This window comes from Nanorana parkeri, unplaced genomic scaffold (assembly GCF_000935625.1).
Source record: "Nanorana parkeri isolate BGI_ZX_2015 unplaced genomic scaffold, ASM93562v1 scaffold786, whole genome shotgun sequence".
Taxonomy (NCBI): Eukaryota; Metazoa; Chordata; class Amphibia; order Anura; family Dicroglossidae; genus Nanorana; species Nanorana parkeri.
The window spans coordinates 651,348-666,771 of record NW_017307054.1 but is presented as its reverse complement, the minus strand read 5'-3'; the positions used below and the strand labels follow the sequence as shown (position 1 = coordinate 666,771).

The following is a 15,424-nucleotide window of genomic DNA, read 5'->3' as shown; positions in this document are numbered from 1 at the left end:
TATCTAGAGGCAGAGCCAGCTGTACCCGCCCCCTCCCCCGTCCGTTCCGCCAGTCAGCGCTAGAGGATCGGAGCGGGGAGAGGGGAATCCAGCCATCCTCTGTCATGGCAGAGAGCCGTGACAGGATCGAGAGGTGAGCGAACGCCGGTATGTGTTCGCTCACCTCCCGATCCACTGAGCCTACCTGTGACAGTCTCATTGTCACAGGTCGGCTAGAACTATGAGGTGAGTGAAAAGCACTCACCTCATAGTTCTCCTTTAATGATCAGGCTAACAAACATTAAATGACCTTAAAACGTGTAAAAACACAGGAATAGTTTTGTCTTTCCTTTTCAGAGATACAGGAAGTGCCTCTTCTATAGAGATGTGAAACACTATTCTATACTGTATATGTTTTAACCCTAAACAATTTCACATCACAATACATAATCATGAAAAATGCATATGTCTTTAGGGTACTAAAGGACACGATCTGCATGGAGTTTGCATGTTCCATGCGTAGGTTTCATTTGAGTACTCCTGTTTTCTCCCACACTCCAGACATGCTGGAAGGTTAATAGGCTCCTGTGTAAATTGGCCCTACTACATGTATGAGAAAGGGACCTTATATTGTAAGCTGCTTGAGTACAGGGACTGATATGAGTGTGTAGTATGTAAAGCTCGGCATAAAAAAGGCAGATCTGATTTAATAAAACAAGCTGACATTAGGGAGGGTAGGTGTGTGAAAGGCAGCAACAGTATTGCGGCGCACAGATCAAGTTGACCAGAAACCAGCATGACAGGTGAACGCGATCTGCTGTGCAAAATGCGAACCAATATCTGTCAATTTTGATTGAAGGATTAGCCAACCCAACACACTCCTACGGTTGCTTCAGACTACATAGTCCAGAACCAGGAGAAAGAGGCGTGACCTACTACAGTGGACAGGTAAGCTGCCAATACCTTTCATGTCTATACCTTTACTGCAACTGTCACTGATTAAAAAAAAAACAATAACCTTACATTTATGTTCAATTACCCCAAAATAACCGCATATAACTATCAGAAGGTAGTCAGATGAGCAAAACATTCGGACAGTCTAACCTCTGCTGTTAGTGTTTCCATTGCATTCCCATGCTACTGTTAATAAACCTTTCCTGCATGCCTCCTGCCACTTAAAGGAGAACTATGAGGTGAGTGCTTTTCACTCACCTCATAGTTCTAGACGACCTGTGACAATGAGACTGACAGGTCGGCTCAGTAGATCGGGAGGTGAGCGAACACATACCGGGTTCGCTCACCTCTCGATCCTGTCACGGCTCTCTGCCGTGACAGGGGAGTGGCTGGATTCCCCTCTCCCCGCTCCGATCCACCAGCGCTGACTGGCGGAACGGACAGGGAGGGGGAGGGTACAGCTGGCTCTGCCTCTAGATAGGCAGAGCCAGCTGTCACTCACGCAGCTGGGCGGATCCAGACATCGATGTCGGGATCCGCTCCGGCGTCTCAGCTACAGCTCGCAGTATACTGAGCTTAGGGTGACGGGAGGACGTTAGTTTGTGCCCTCCCGTTACCCTAAGGAGAACTATGGGGAAAAACCCTGACCCCCATAGTTCTCCTTTAAAGCATTTACACACAAGTTCCATGCAAAGCATTAATGTTGCCCTACCGCAGCCAACAATGCTTAGAATGAAGTATACATACCAACATCAGCAGCGGCTCTGGTCTTATTGAGCACATACGAATGGCTGGCAGGGTTGTCTCCGACCAGGACCACGCTGAGATGGGGCCTCTTATTTCCATATGCCACCCATTGTTCAACCTCTGCCCGAGCCTCCAGACGGATCTGTCTGGCCAGTTTCCTCCCAGATATGATGACCGCGTCATTCCTAAATATCAACAGAATTAGATGGTCAGCAATGAGATCTAAAGTACATGGGCAACACATAAAATACAACCTGCCCCCTAAAAATCTCACTGCACATTTACTGGAATAAAACCCCATGTGATGTTGAGGCTCATGTAGCAGCATGTGCGTGGCATCCCCAACTCCTGATCACATCACTGAAGGCAGCTTTGTCATACGATAAAAACCTGCATCCCTTGCTTCCGTGACTCAGTCTCGAGATGGCTTGGTACAATATATATGTATATAATCTGAAGCATTTTATGGATAAGCCATGTCACATGCCGGGGTTACATAGTTCTCCATCTCCTCAAAAAGCCATGACTTCTGAATTCTTCTACTTGTCAGGTTTGCCGGGGAAACTGCAGAGGACAAACCTTTAATATTTGCACATTTACATCCAAACTATTTTTGGACAAATCTGGAGTTCTTTAGGCCATGCCAGCCATATATATAGCTACATATAGTCATACCAACAAATACTGGGTTGTCATTTGGCTTTGGTCTTGGTTTTGGATTTGGTTTTGGATTTGGTTTTGGGATTTGGTTTGGATTTATTCCTGAAATGACTTGTAGCAGGTAAAGCCTTCAGATTGTATATACCAGAGTTCATATATCTGACTTTATAGTCATTTGAATGCACCAAAGTGATGTCCGCCACAAAAACGGCATCAAGAGTCCACATTGCTAAGAAAAACACCCCATTTGTCACATGATAAAAGATGTGAAAGAACACCAATGTCCCATCTATGGCTTGTGCATTTTAGTATTCTGTATCTATAGTCGTCCTATACTTCACATTGCTAGTCAAAAGTTATTTTAGTTGCTTCAGGCTTGTAACCATGTAAAGCAAAGACACTAAGACAATTCTCCGTTCAGAAAGCTCATTAAGAACAGAGCCATGGGTCTTGGGTGCAAGTATCTGTTAGCCCAGTTAGACCCCGGCAGAGGTCGAATATAGACTTTAGACTATGGCTGGTCATGCACCAATAATGTTCTCTTTCAGTCCCTCAACATGGATTAAGAGTTTTTCTCCTTTAGAACCAACTGTGTGGATATGGGATCCCGTGCCCATTGGCCAGGCTACCCCCTGCCCATTGGCCAGGCTACCCCCTGCCCAACTCAACTGGGCTACCCCAGCAAACCCCCACCCCCTGCCTGGCTACTTTATTATATTCAGACAGCGGAGGGTGTGCCACTGTGGAAATACCTGATCGACGAATGCAGCCAGATGGCTGCAGTTACTGTTCAGCTGACAATTTGCAGACTGGCTCCTTAGGGTGGAGGGGTGCTGACTGGGCCACACAACAGTCACATTTGGTTGAGTTAGCATGACTTGGACCAAATCTCACCAGCTAGCTTAAGTGTGTTTAAAGCAGAAATGGTTCTTAGCCCTTGCAGTGGGGCTACCCCTGCACTAGTGGTTGTTTGTGTCTAGGTGCTAAAAAAAGTTCCTCACCTGATCCTTGGAGCCGGCTTACTCTTAGACCATTCCTTCCAGCTTCGCTCCCCCTCGCTGCAGCGGTCTAAGGATCCTCGAGTCATCATGTTCTATATACAGGTATAGGACATGAGGACACCAAGGGACATACCATCGCTACAAAGAAGGAAGAAAAGGGCTTCAGTGACCGGAGTAGCTGCCAGCCAGCTCTGAAGATCAGATGAGTAAAACTTTCTTTTAGCACCTAGACAAAAATGAGCAGTTAACCCTTGCAGTGTGGGGGTAGACCATTGCAAGGGTTAAGAAACATTCTGTCTGGAGCTCGGCTTTAACTGCTCTAGGTATAGAATTGACTTTAAAAAGCTCTAAACTGAACTTTCAAAGTTATTCATCAGATCCAATTCTCAGACTTGTTTGGAAAGTCTCATTTATCAAATGTCAGCTTCCTGTTACATAATTCCCCTGCAGCCCATTCTAGGTAGGAGACCATACCCTAGCTAAATTTAGGAGAGGATAAAGTTACACTCTGTGACCAGAACCAAGTCATAGCTTATGTGGAAGACTGTAAAGTTATCCAACAGCCCCATTACATCCAGAACTCTGGCTGGGTTCACACCTAGGCGTATCAAATATGCGCGTTTGTCGCGCATTTCATGCTGCGCGTTTTTACCGTGATTCGCGGTTAAAAAATGCGCGTTTCCGAGGGCTACCTGGCTGTATCCCAAAGCATACACGCGGCAAATATGCCCCAAATAAGCTCCTGTACTTCTTTGGGCGTAGGGCGTTCCTACGCGCTGTAAAACACCCAGGTGGGAACCATGTCCATAGGTAATCATTGGTTTTCACATGTTGAGCGTTTTACAGAGCGTAGGAACGCGCTGTAAAAAGCCCAGGTGTGAACCAGGCCTAAACAATATCATGTGGAAGTATAAAGAAAGCTGTGATGAATGGCCAGTTCTCAGGACACAAGGAGCCCAATAGAATAATTGAGATAGAAGCATTTGTTTTATTTACATGAATACGCTGAACATACAACAGACCCCTTCATGTATGTGAATGAACCCAATACATGTCATACGGCAGGAGGACATACCACCAGGTAAACACTGAAAGGAAACAATCCGGCCGTGTTATATAATCTCCATGTCCAACAGTCTCCATAAACACTGCGGTAGAAGCAGCGAGCAGCATGCAATGTAAACATTAGACGTGAGGCATAAGGCACACAGTGCCGCCTGTGTGTAGGAGATTGGAGGGGTGGGAGTGACCCTGGAGGAACTTTACTGAATGCACTGCACAATCTGCCTGCAGACATTCCACATACACAACGCAGCACTGACCATGTATTCTACTCGGACAGAAGACAGATTTGTCCCGGGCACATTGAAGCACGCTGACCAATTTTGGATGGACATTGGCTGGTCAGATGAATCCCTGGCTTCTCCCATCACTCCTTGGTGCCAATAATGAGAGCAGTTTGCCTCTCCATGCAATTTCAGAAGCCATAACAAGGCATTGGTCTTGCAGATAGACTCCAACGTTTTATAGTACACTAGAATATTACTACACTGAGGTTTCCAGGAGCTTGAAGAGGCCAGTATACAAGTCATCAAGCTGCCAATGACAGTCCTGGAAAAGGTATACAAAGAGGGGAATTCATCATAAACTGGAGCAGTTAAATCTGGAGCAGTTGCCCGTGGCAACCAATCAGCTTCTCTCTTCAGTTTGTTCAGTTAAGATTTGAAATTGAAAGAGAGAAGCTGATTGGTTGCCATGCACAGCTGCTCCAGATTTGGTCTGCTCCAGTTTTGATAAATTCCCCTCAAGGAGTTTTGAAGAGTTCCAGCCAAACTCCAAATACATATGTGAACTGTTGTACCTGCTGAAACCCAATTCTGCTCAGCCTTTCTTGTGCTTCACACAGCTTCTGCCGTACTATATAAACAGCAGGTGATGCAACAACTCTGCGGCACCCCTTAAGGGCCGGTTCACACCACAAAGTCTGCCTTCGAGTGCGTTCGGCCTCTGAAACACAAGCTGGCTGGCTCCCTGCCTTCAGGGGCAGGAGGGGGCGTGGCGCTGCATTGAACTCAATGGCACTGCAGCCACACCCCCCACCTAGAACGCAGGCACATTAATGGCTGCGTTACGGTCCAGTGTGATCTGCAAAAATACTGCAAGCGCTATGATTCCGAACGCACTGGAACGCGGACGTTGTGGTGTGAACCAGCCCTAGAGTAGAGTAAAATGTACTCTTCCCAATACTAAGAGCCGGCGTGGGATATTGTAGGCATCACATACCGGCCCTAGAGATTGAGAACTGAATGATCAAGAACTGGTGATAGCTCAGCTCACAGTCTCCTCCATGCAGAGAGCGGTGACTGTCAATCAGCACTCCCCTAAGTGTTTGCCCCCCTTCTCTTTTCCTCCAGAGCTCATTGGAGGGACAGATGGGAGGGGGCGGGCACAGCTGGCTCTAGAGCGGCAGAGCCAGCTGTCAATCAGGCAGCGGGATGGACCCTGACAATATTGTCTGGATCTTTCCCGGCTGCAGCACGGCTCTGCACTGTCAGCAAACAGCAGGCAGTAGCCCTCTGTATTTTGGGTCACAGGAGAACATTGGTAAATCTACTACTGAGATCCAAAAGAGAACTAAAGCCAAAAAAAAAAAAAGTTGACATTCACTTCTTTTAACTGCTCAATGAAGGAGCATCAGCATGCTACCAAGACCCGGCATTCTCTCCTTGCAATCCATGTAAATAGATGCACGCTGCAATGATCGCGCGCTGCAAGGACGTCTTCCAGGCCGACTCAGTAGAATGTCTCCAATCACATTTCTTCTACAGATTTCAGGAAATTATACAAAAAAAAAACACTTAAACCCCGTGTCAACTTCCAGTGCCGACCTTCTACAAACGTTGGTCCCTGGCTGTCATCAGCTGCAATATGTTCCAGTCACTGACCTGCAACAAGCAAAAGCTCAACTCTTCCTTTACATACTTCTTCCAGGTCACTCAGCATTGAGGGCTCGCTCACACAAGGTGCATGAGGCTGCGCTGTTCAACATTCAAAGGAGGCTTAATGCAAGGACACATAGAAAACAACCGTTCTGTGCCCTGGTCACACCATGTATGTGCATTGGCGTGCAACGTATAAAAAATGTGGCGTGTCTTTCTTGCAGTGCAACGCACGTCACCGCATGTTAACGTGCCGCAATGTGCAACGTTGAATGAAACGTCATTTGGTGACATTTCAGCAAAGTAAAAAAAGCAAACAGTGCAATGTACACCGCGCTGCACCAGCACACACTGAGCGATAATACGAAATCACCTGCACTCCATACAGACCTTGAGTAAGAGGTTGGTGCTTGAAGTGACAACACGGATGGCGCCGTGTTAGATACAGTCCATAATAGAAGTCACCAGCACTCGGTGTGCAAGAAGTAAAGCACTTTTTTATTAAACTGTCACATGCGTCAAACAGCCCACATTTTCGGGGCCACACAGGGTCCCTTCTTCTGGGTGACATAGTGACCGGGACACACCGGGCCAGGCGCGCCGCACCAAAGCATTGTGCCCCCCCCCCCATTATAGTGCATCACACCTCTCGTACATGTGAACAGGGCCTCAGGCTGCACTCCACTCACATCTGTGTTTTTGATTTATGAGCAGCATCAAAACACATCTTCATTCACGCATTGAGCACGTAAATGCCCCATTTCATGTTGCTGTGTATTATGATCTAAAACAAAGCGCATTGTGATGCATGTTGAAAACGCACAATCCACACTGATGCAAGTTTTGATATGTTTACATTGACTTCACTGGAAAATGCATCGGGGGGAAAACATATTGGTGCATTGCAAGCCTCAAGCCAGAGGAAGAGTAACTGCCAGGCAACTAGCATGCTCAAAACAGGGATCAGCAATGTAAGTTTATCAAAGACGCCGTGGCCGGCACACGGGGAAGGTTTTCTACTTCCTCCATCAGTCATGGGTTGTGTATAGTATCTCTGCTGTACAGTTCAGGGTGAGGGCAGAATTCAGACCCCAGCCAGTAATACCCGAGGCATGCGTCTCATACCAGACATGACTCGTTCCAGACAAAACATGGTACACAGGTCATCACCTGAACCCAACCGCGCCTCACTAGGCGCGCAGCCAGCGCCTCACTAGGCGCGCAGCCAGCACCTCACTAGGCGCGCAGCCAGCGCCTCACTAGGCGCGCAGACAGCGCCTCACTACGCACATCTCTGGTCTGATAGATTATTCTAGAAGTCATAAAATATTACCCAGACGCGGCCACCTTGCATCATCTCCTTATGGGAAGTGTCCCTTGTGTAATGATTAACAGTCGTCTTCATCACTGTGTGTCATATCCATAATGTGACAAGTCCGGTGTATCCTCGTCCCTCCAAAGTGTGTCATTCCACATAGGACCCAGAACCCCCGAGGGTCATTGCATCTCCCACAGACAGGTTCTCTTTGTAATGTGTACGAAGCTCTATACCGCTCTAGATAAACAAATCACAGAGGCGCCGACCTGGCAGAATCTGGCTGAACGTGGACTGTTCCAGTGACGCGCGCTTCATTCTTTTATTTGATTTCCTTATTATCCAGGGGGGCCAGTCATGTGATCAGACCACATGTGTGTGCCGTGACTGCGTTATACAGACACCTATTCTAATGTAATGAATGTCGTATTAAACTCTCAATCATTTCTCCAATATTGACTCCAGATTATACAAATATAAATTGTCGAGCCAAGTATTTAGATCTTTCCTCAAACACGTAGTCAGGTTTCTAAACGGCTCCAACTCTCAGCTCGGCTTCCCTGAACTTCCTGTCCAGTACAAGATCACAAGGGACAGAGCAGAGCCCAGCAACTGTTCATCTACTAGCTTGAAGAGGGGGAAGGGAGGAAGGAGAGGCTAGGACAGGGAGAAGAGATGGTCTTGTTTTTCGGGGTCTGTTAGTGGAGACACACAGCTTACTATCACACACAAGGGTGGCTCCATAGGACCCAGGTTTATATAATGAAGGAATATTATTACATAGAGCGATGTGAGGTTCATATAATGAAGGAATATTATTACATAGAGCGATGTGAGGTTCATATAATGAAGGAATATTATTATATAGAGCGATGTGAGGTTCATATAATGAGGAATATTATTACATAGAGCGATGTATGAAGGAATATTACACAGGCGATGTATGAAGGAATATTACACAGGCGATGTGAGGTTTGTAGAATGAAGGTTCCCCCAGCGATGTGCGCTGCGTATAGAGCTCGGCATCCTCTCTCCCTCATGTAATGACACTGGCTGTACAGGAGAGGCATTAAAAGAAGGGGGAGGGGACAAGAAGCTGAATGCAACCAGTGAGCCGGATTTCATCAGCCACCGAGGACTTCCGACATCACATAGTACACGAGACCGCTGAGCCGCCCATCACATGTACACACAGCAAGCATGTAAATGTGTGCGTAATATATATATATATATACACACACACACACTGTACCAGCCTGCACATTACATGATATACACCTGACCACTACACATTTATAACCCTTGTATGTTACATGTACATGAAGAATGTACACCTCTAGATCTGTCCATGTCTGTGTGCAGATCTTTCTCTTTTCTCTGAAATATAACGTAGCCTCGAATACTGCAGACCCCAGAGATCCATCCAGCCCCCCCATCCTATTGATATGGGGACATGATACATTGTATTTCTATGTGTCATCACACCGCTTTGTACATAACTACCTTACCACATCCACTGTGATGGCTCCATTTACAATTAACTGCCCTGGCAGTCCAATCTGGCATCCCAACAAGTCGAATTTTGCATCCCCATTAAATAAAATTTGGCACCCCACTCCAATCTGATGGCCCCCACGGTCCAACGTGGCAAACCCATTTCATCTAATCTGGCACCCCACTCTGTCCGAACTGGTGCCCCACTCCAGACAATCTGATGCCCCTCATGGTCCAACCCCCCCGGTACAATTTGGTGCCTCACTCCATCCAAACCAGGATCTTCTATTAGGTCCAATCCGGTGCCGCACTCCTTACATACAATCTTGAAACCCCGACATTCAATTTCACATACATAATGTACCACACACAGGATGACAGATTGGTGTGTGGATGAATTGTACAGATGCCACACACCGAAGTCATCATTAATCATCGTCATACAATCCTACCACAGAAATGACAGCCCGGTGCTCAGGGTGTCACCGTCTGATTGTAAGCTCTGTGGTCACCATAGGACCAGTCAGTGTTAGGTAGCCGGTGCCTCTCCAGCTGTAGCGGAACCACAAATCCCAGCATGCACCTTCTCATCCTCCAGGGGGCATGTCATGCTACAACAGCCAGTATTATGGGAAGTGTCCCCGGAGTCACGGAGCCCTCGGTACTCACCGGGCCGGTGTACAGTGCAGAGCCCGCAGCGGCACTCTGGCGGCGCAGCGCAGGGTTCGGAGAGAGCTGATTGTTGCCATGGTGATGGAGGAGCGCCAAGATCCGTGCACAGCTACAGAGCCGAAGGGGGAAGAGCCGGCTGCCACGCCGCCTTAATATAGCCTTAGCGACGTCACGGGAATGTTCGCGATAGACACGCCCATCGTCACCAGAATCCGCCCACCTTTGGCCAATGCATGGAAAGTGACGCCACAGGGGGGGCTGGCTATAGCCGGAAAGGCTGTACGTGTGTGTGTGGCGGGGCGAAGCTTAGCTTGGGAACCTGAACAGTCTGCTGTGACTGGTTCTCTCTTTATTATTCAGCCCTATTCTTCTATGTGAGGTCAATCATGTACAGCATAGGTCCACCTGGGGACATAACCCATTCCTGTATGGACGTGACCGCAATGATTTACAATGCATAGAAGAGGGCTGAGTCTTAAAGAGAACCAGTCACCATTGCCCAAGCAATAGCCTAAAATTATTACAATGTTACACGTTTTCCTGAAAGGGTTATATTTAGGCCGCAGTGTCAGCGGCTCTCTGTCCCGTCCTGCCTAGCCCACTGACGTCACTGGTTGCATGGAGCTCGGCGGGACGCCAGCAAGAGTGTCCCGTTCAGCTCCCTGGCAAGTTGCAACCAATGATGTCTGCGAGCTGGGCGGGAAGCCGGAGAGAGCGTCACAGATTGCCAAGAGCTCTTAAAGGAGAACTATAGGGTTAAGGCTTTTCCCCATAGTTCTCCTTACAGTAACGGGAGGACATAAACTAGCGTCCTCCCGTCACCCTAGGCTCAGTATACAGCGAGCCGTAGCTCACGGTATACTGAGACGCCGCAGTATACCGCACGCTGCTGCTCGCGGTATGCTGAGATGCTGAAGCGGATCCCGACAATTATGTCTGGATCCGCCCAGCTGCGTGACTGACAGCTGGCTCTGCCTATCTAGAGGCAGAGCCAGCTGTCAGTCACGCAGCTGGGCGGATCAGACATAATTGTCGGGATCCGCTTCAGCATCTCAGCATACCGCGAGCAGCAGCGTGCGGTATACTGCGGCGTCTCAGTATACCGTGAGCTACAGCTCCCCGTATACTGAGCCTAGGGTGACGGGAGGACGCTAGTTTATGTCCTCCCGTTACTGTAAGGAGAACTATGGGGAAAAGCCTTAACCCTATAGTTCTCCTTTAACAACCTGGACGCTGTGGCCACCCCCTCTAATGAAATGCCACCATTGCCAAAATGGAATGCCACTGCCTCAGGCTGCCTTATTATAGCGGCAGCCATAGCTCTGAGGCATTGCTGGTCCTGAAATAGTTCAAATGCACCAGCTGGGCAGACAGACACCCTCACTGGAACATTGTGCTGCATTGCCGTGCAACACAAACAAAAAAATGCAATCGCGGCATCCCCTGATAACGTGCAAAAAGTCAGGACACGTGCCCTGCTCGTGGCGCCCCTGCAGCCCACCCTCCTGGTCCTGATTGGGTCCCCTTCTTCCCCGGGCCCCATAACGGCCCCTTGGGTGGCTGTGGCAGTACTTTCGCCACTTCCTCCAGAATCATCAACACAAAGTGTGCAGGAGCAACGTACATGTGAAGCTCAAAGAGCAAAACAATCCCTCACAAGTTGTCTGCACTACTCTCTCTCTCTATATATAAATAATACGATAATTATACGAAACTGGGTATATAAAAAAGTGTGAACTTCACTCCTTTACCGTATACTTACATTGGTCCAGCTTGGCACAGAGTAAGTATGTATAAATGATCCCACGGGGATCATGTAATACTATAGTAGCAGCAGTAGCTGTGATGAGTGACTTCCTCTCCGGTGTTCAAACACAGCAGGCTGGCACAATATAAGTATCTATAAATGATCCCTGGCAGGGCCACAGGGACCCTGCTACAAAAAAAAACTGCTGTTTATAACTAAGTCTTCTGGGTCCAGGAAGAGCTGCTGTGCGAAGCGACTTGCTGTTAAAACACAGCCGATTGCTCACTCGGCACAGCACTCATTCAGCCAGCGTACACCAAGCATTTTTCTCAGTTAATACAAGGCGTTCTCTGATTGGATGAGGGGGTGGTGACATCATGGCCACTGGCCCTAGCCCTAGCATCCCAACCCTAACACCTAAAAGTTTTGTACGATAATCGTAAGGTGTATGGGCACCTTAAAGCTGCCCATACACCTTACGATTATCAGTCCATTTTGGTATGCCAACACATTTTTGTCCGATATTCGTAAGGTTGATGAGCAGTGCAAAACCGCAAATACCGTACAATCGATCGACTTTTGACTAACCAGTAGATTAGAAAACTTTGGTCAATCGTACGATTTTCGCAAGGTTGGTGGCGTTTCCGTATGTCACAAATTCGTACGATCTACACTGCACATGCGCAGACGAAAATACATGCGGTCGATTCCCGCAATTCGTCCAGGTGCTTTCTTCTAATTACCGCTGATCAAACCTTGCGATAATTGGGACAAGATGGGGCCGGCGTACAAAAATTGTACGACGGTTTGATCATCGGACGAAAAGTTTTGTCCGATGATCGAAAGGTGTATGGGCAGCTTTACACTTACCCTTTGCCGACGGCTGGACCAACGTAAGAATCCATACATTGCTATAGCTGGAGTTCAGCTTTAGGTTGAACATGAAAATGAGTTTCATGTGTATATCATGTTTTGTGCCGCCAAGGGAGAGATAAGTAGTAGATTTTTATGGAGCACTAGTAGGAAAAAAAAAAAATGAATGCTTTTTTTGTTTGATGTTTTACTTTTCCGCCATGACTTTTGTGAAACCTGCGTATTTCCAAGAATTTGCTGCAACATATGATAGGCTGCTTCTACTGAGAATACTTCCTCACGTCTCTTTTTGTGCAGGGCAGTCCAGAGGGAAATGTCCTCTTTTCAAGACGAGATTGTCCTTCCCTTTTATTGTGACTCATAATGCTTAGGGCCAGGGTCAGCGGGTTTTTCTTTACTTCAAATGGGTTTTGCATTTCCACACAAGTCTATGGGGGTGTAAAGCCCACTTGAGGCGGATGTTGCAGGTCAGGAGGAGATCAACTACAGTGGTGGCCAAAAGTTTTGAGAATGACACAGATATTCATTTTCCCAAAGTGTGCTGCTTCGGTGTGTATGGTGGCAATTTGCATATACTCCAGAAGGTTGTGAAGAGTCAGATCAATTGCAATGAATTGCACAGTCCCTCTTTGCCATGAAAATTAACTTAAAGGAGTACTATGGGGTTAAGGCTTTTCCCCATAGTTCTCATTAGGGTAACGGGAGGACACAAACTAGCTACTGAGACGCCGCAGTATACCGCGAGCTGAAGCTCGCGGTATACTGAGACGCTGAAGCGGATCCCGACAATTGTGCCGGGATCCGCCCAGCTGCGTGATTGACAGCTGGCTCAGCCTATCTAGAGGCAGAGCCAGCTGTACCCTCCCCCTCCCCCATCCGATCCGCGCTGGCAGAGAGCCGTGACAGGATCGAGAGGTGAGCGAACGCCGGTATGTGTTCGCTCACCTCCCAATCTACTGAGCCAACCTGTGACAGTCTCATTGTCACAGGTCGGCTAGAACTATGAGGTGAGTGAAAAGCACTCATCTCATAGTTCTCCTTTTAATGCTGCATTACTGTTAAGAATTTAGCACTTTAGACTAAATTACTGTATATTCAGCATTGCGGTCATCGGAAGCCCGCCCCTCAGGGGGGCGGGCTTGTGATGATCGAGAGTGCGATCTGCCTGTCCAAGATAGGCAGATCGTACGTTTTTTTAATCCCTTTACAACCATTGCAAGACTAAAGTCTTGCGATGGTTGTAGAGTGTATGGCCACCTTAAGGAACACCTAAGTTCTCTTTTAATCCCCAAAAAAACATTTCCACTGCATTTCAGCCCTGCCACAAAAGGACCAGCTGACGTCAAGCATGTCAGTGATTCTCTCGTTAACGCAGGTGTCAGTGTTGACGAGGACAAGGCTGGAGACCACTCTGTCATGCTGATTGCGTTAGAATATAGGTGCCCATACACTGCACGATTATCGTACGATAATCGTATGCGATCAGTTTTTCGTACGATAATCGAGCAGTGTGAACGGAGACGTGCGACCGTTTCTACTGTACGGTCGCACGTCTTCTGTCGAACCAGCATGTTCGAAAACCAGCCGGGAATCGTACGATTCTCGGCTGGTTAGAACGGTGCTCGGAAGATAAATGCTGAACGGGCCGGTGTGCGCACGCGCACACTGCCCGTTCAGCATTGCGGTCATCGGAAGCCCGCCCCTCAGGGGGGCGGGCTTGCGATGATCGAGAGTGCGATCTGCCTGTCCAAGATGGGCAGATCGTACGTTTTTTTAATCCCTTTACAACCATCGCAAGACTGAAGTCTTGCGATGGTTGTAGAGTGTATGGCCACCTTAACAGACTGGAAGCTTTGAAAGGAGGGTGGTGCTTGAAATCATTGTTGTTCCTCTGTTAACCATGGTTACCTGTAAAGGTGGCCATACACCTTGCGATGATCGAACCGTCATACGATTGTCGTGACGGCAGCCCCATCCTGCCCCGATTATCGCAAGGTTCAATTAGCCGTAATGAAAGAAAAGCATCTGGACGAATTGCAGTAATCGACCGCACGTATTTTCGTTTGCGCACGAGCAGTGTAGATCGTACGATTTTTGACATACGGAAACGCCACTAACCTTGCGAAAATCGTACGATCGACCAAAGTTTTCAAACATGCTTAAAAGTCAAAACTCGTACGATTGTACAGTATTTGCGGTTGCACACTGCCCATACACCTTGCAATTATCGGACAAAAACGCAATCGCATACGATTATCTTACGATAATCGTAAGGTGTATGGGCACCTTTAGAAAACACGTGCAGTCATCATTGCTTTGCACAAAAAGGGATTCACAGGCAAGAATGTTGCTGCTACTAAGATTGCACCTAAATCACCTTCACCTTCTTTCAACATCTGCACTCCACTCCCTACAACAAAGACACTCCAAATGATTCAATACAAATGCAAGGATTTCAAAATAAGTTGTTTTTTTCATAGTGACAATTCAGTGCAAAGTCGAAATTTACTGAATTTGGTGTAACAAGAACGTTTATCATAACAATGAAATTACACAAACTCTGGTGTATTTGCTAGAAAATGAAATATTCAACTTGGAAATGCATAGGGAAAACACAACATATCTAGTTCAGGAGAAACCTACCGAGCGCAGAAAAGGTAAGCAAAGCTTAAAAGCTGATTACAAAAAAAAAAACCACAAAAAAATGTAACATTCCGCCATCCATTTAAGGGGTTTTGAACACTGGGAGTCACAGATGGGCTTCTCGATCATGTGATTACTGCAATTGGCTGTCACAGTGGTCACATGATCGTGATCCCATTCCACTGGCTCCTGATTGTAAACAGTAACGGTGAGCTGTCAGTGACAGCTCAGTCACTGTGCTGGGAGCCGAGTGAGCACAGAACAGTGGGGACGATGTATGCATATATATGTGACAGCTTGGCATTAAAGCCCAGCCGCCATGCTGCCCGCATGTATACGTACAGGCGTTGCGAAAGTGGTAATTAGGGACACTTAAGCTTATAGGCTGGGCACACATACA

General features: G+C 47.4%; 1 protein-coding gene across 1 annotated transcript in view; it reads right to left on the bottom strand.

Annotated features, from left to right (window-relative positions):
- Positions 1-9,933, bottom strand: part of MTHFD2 (methylenetetrahydrofolate dehydrogenase (NADP+ dependent) 2, methenyltetrahydrofolate cyclohydrolase) — a 20,531-nt gene extending 10,598 nt beyond the window's left edge. Inside the window, exons 1-2 of the mRNA XM_018564838.1 lie at positions 9,759-9,933; positions 1,681-1,865 (exon numbers count right to left, since the gene is read on the bottom strand). Coding sequence (XP_018420340.1) covers positions 1,681-1,865; positions 9,759-9,838 — 265 coding nt within the window. The 5' untranslated portion in view covers positions 9,839-9,933. The remainder of the gene's footprint in view (positions 1-1,680; positions 1,866-9,758) is intronic.
- Between the last annotated feature and the right edge of the window lie 5,491 nt (positions 9,934-15,424).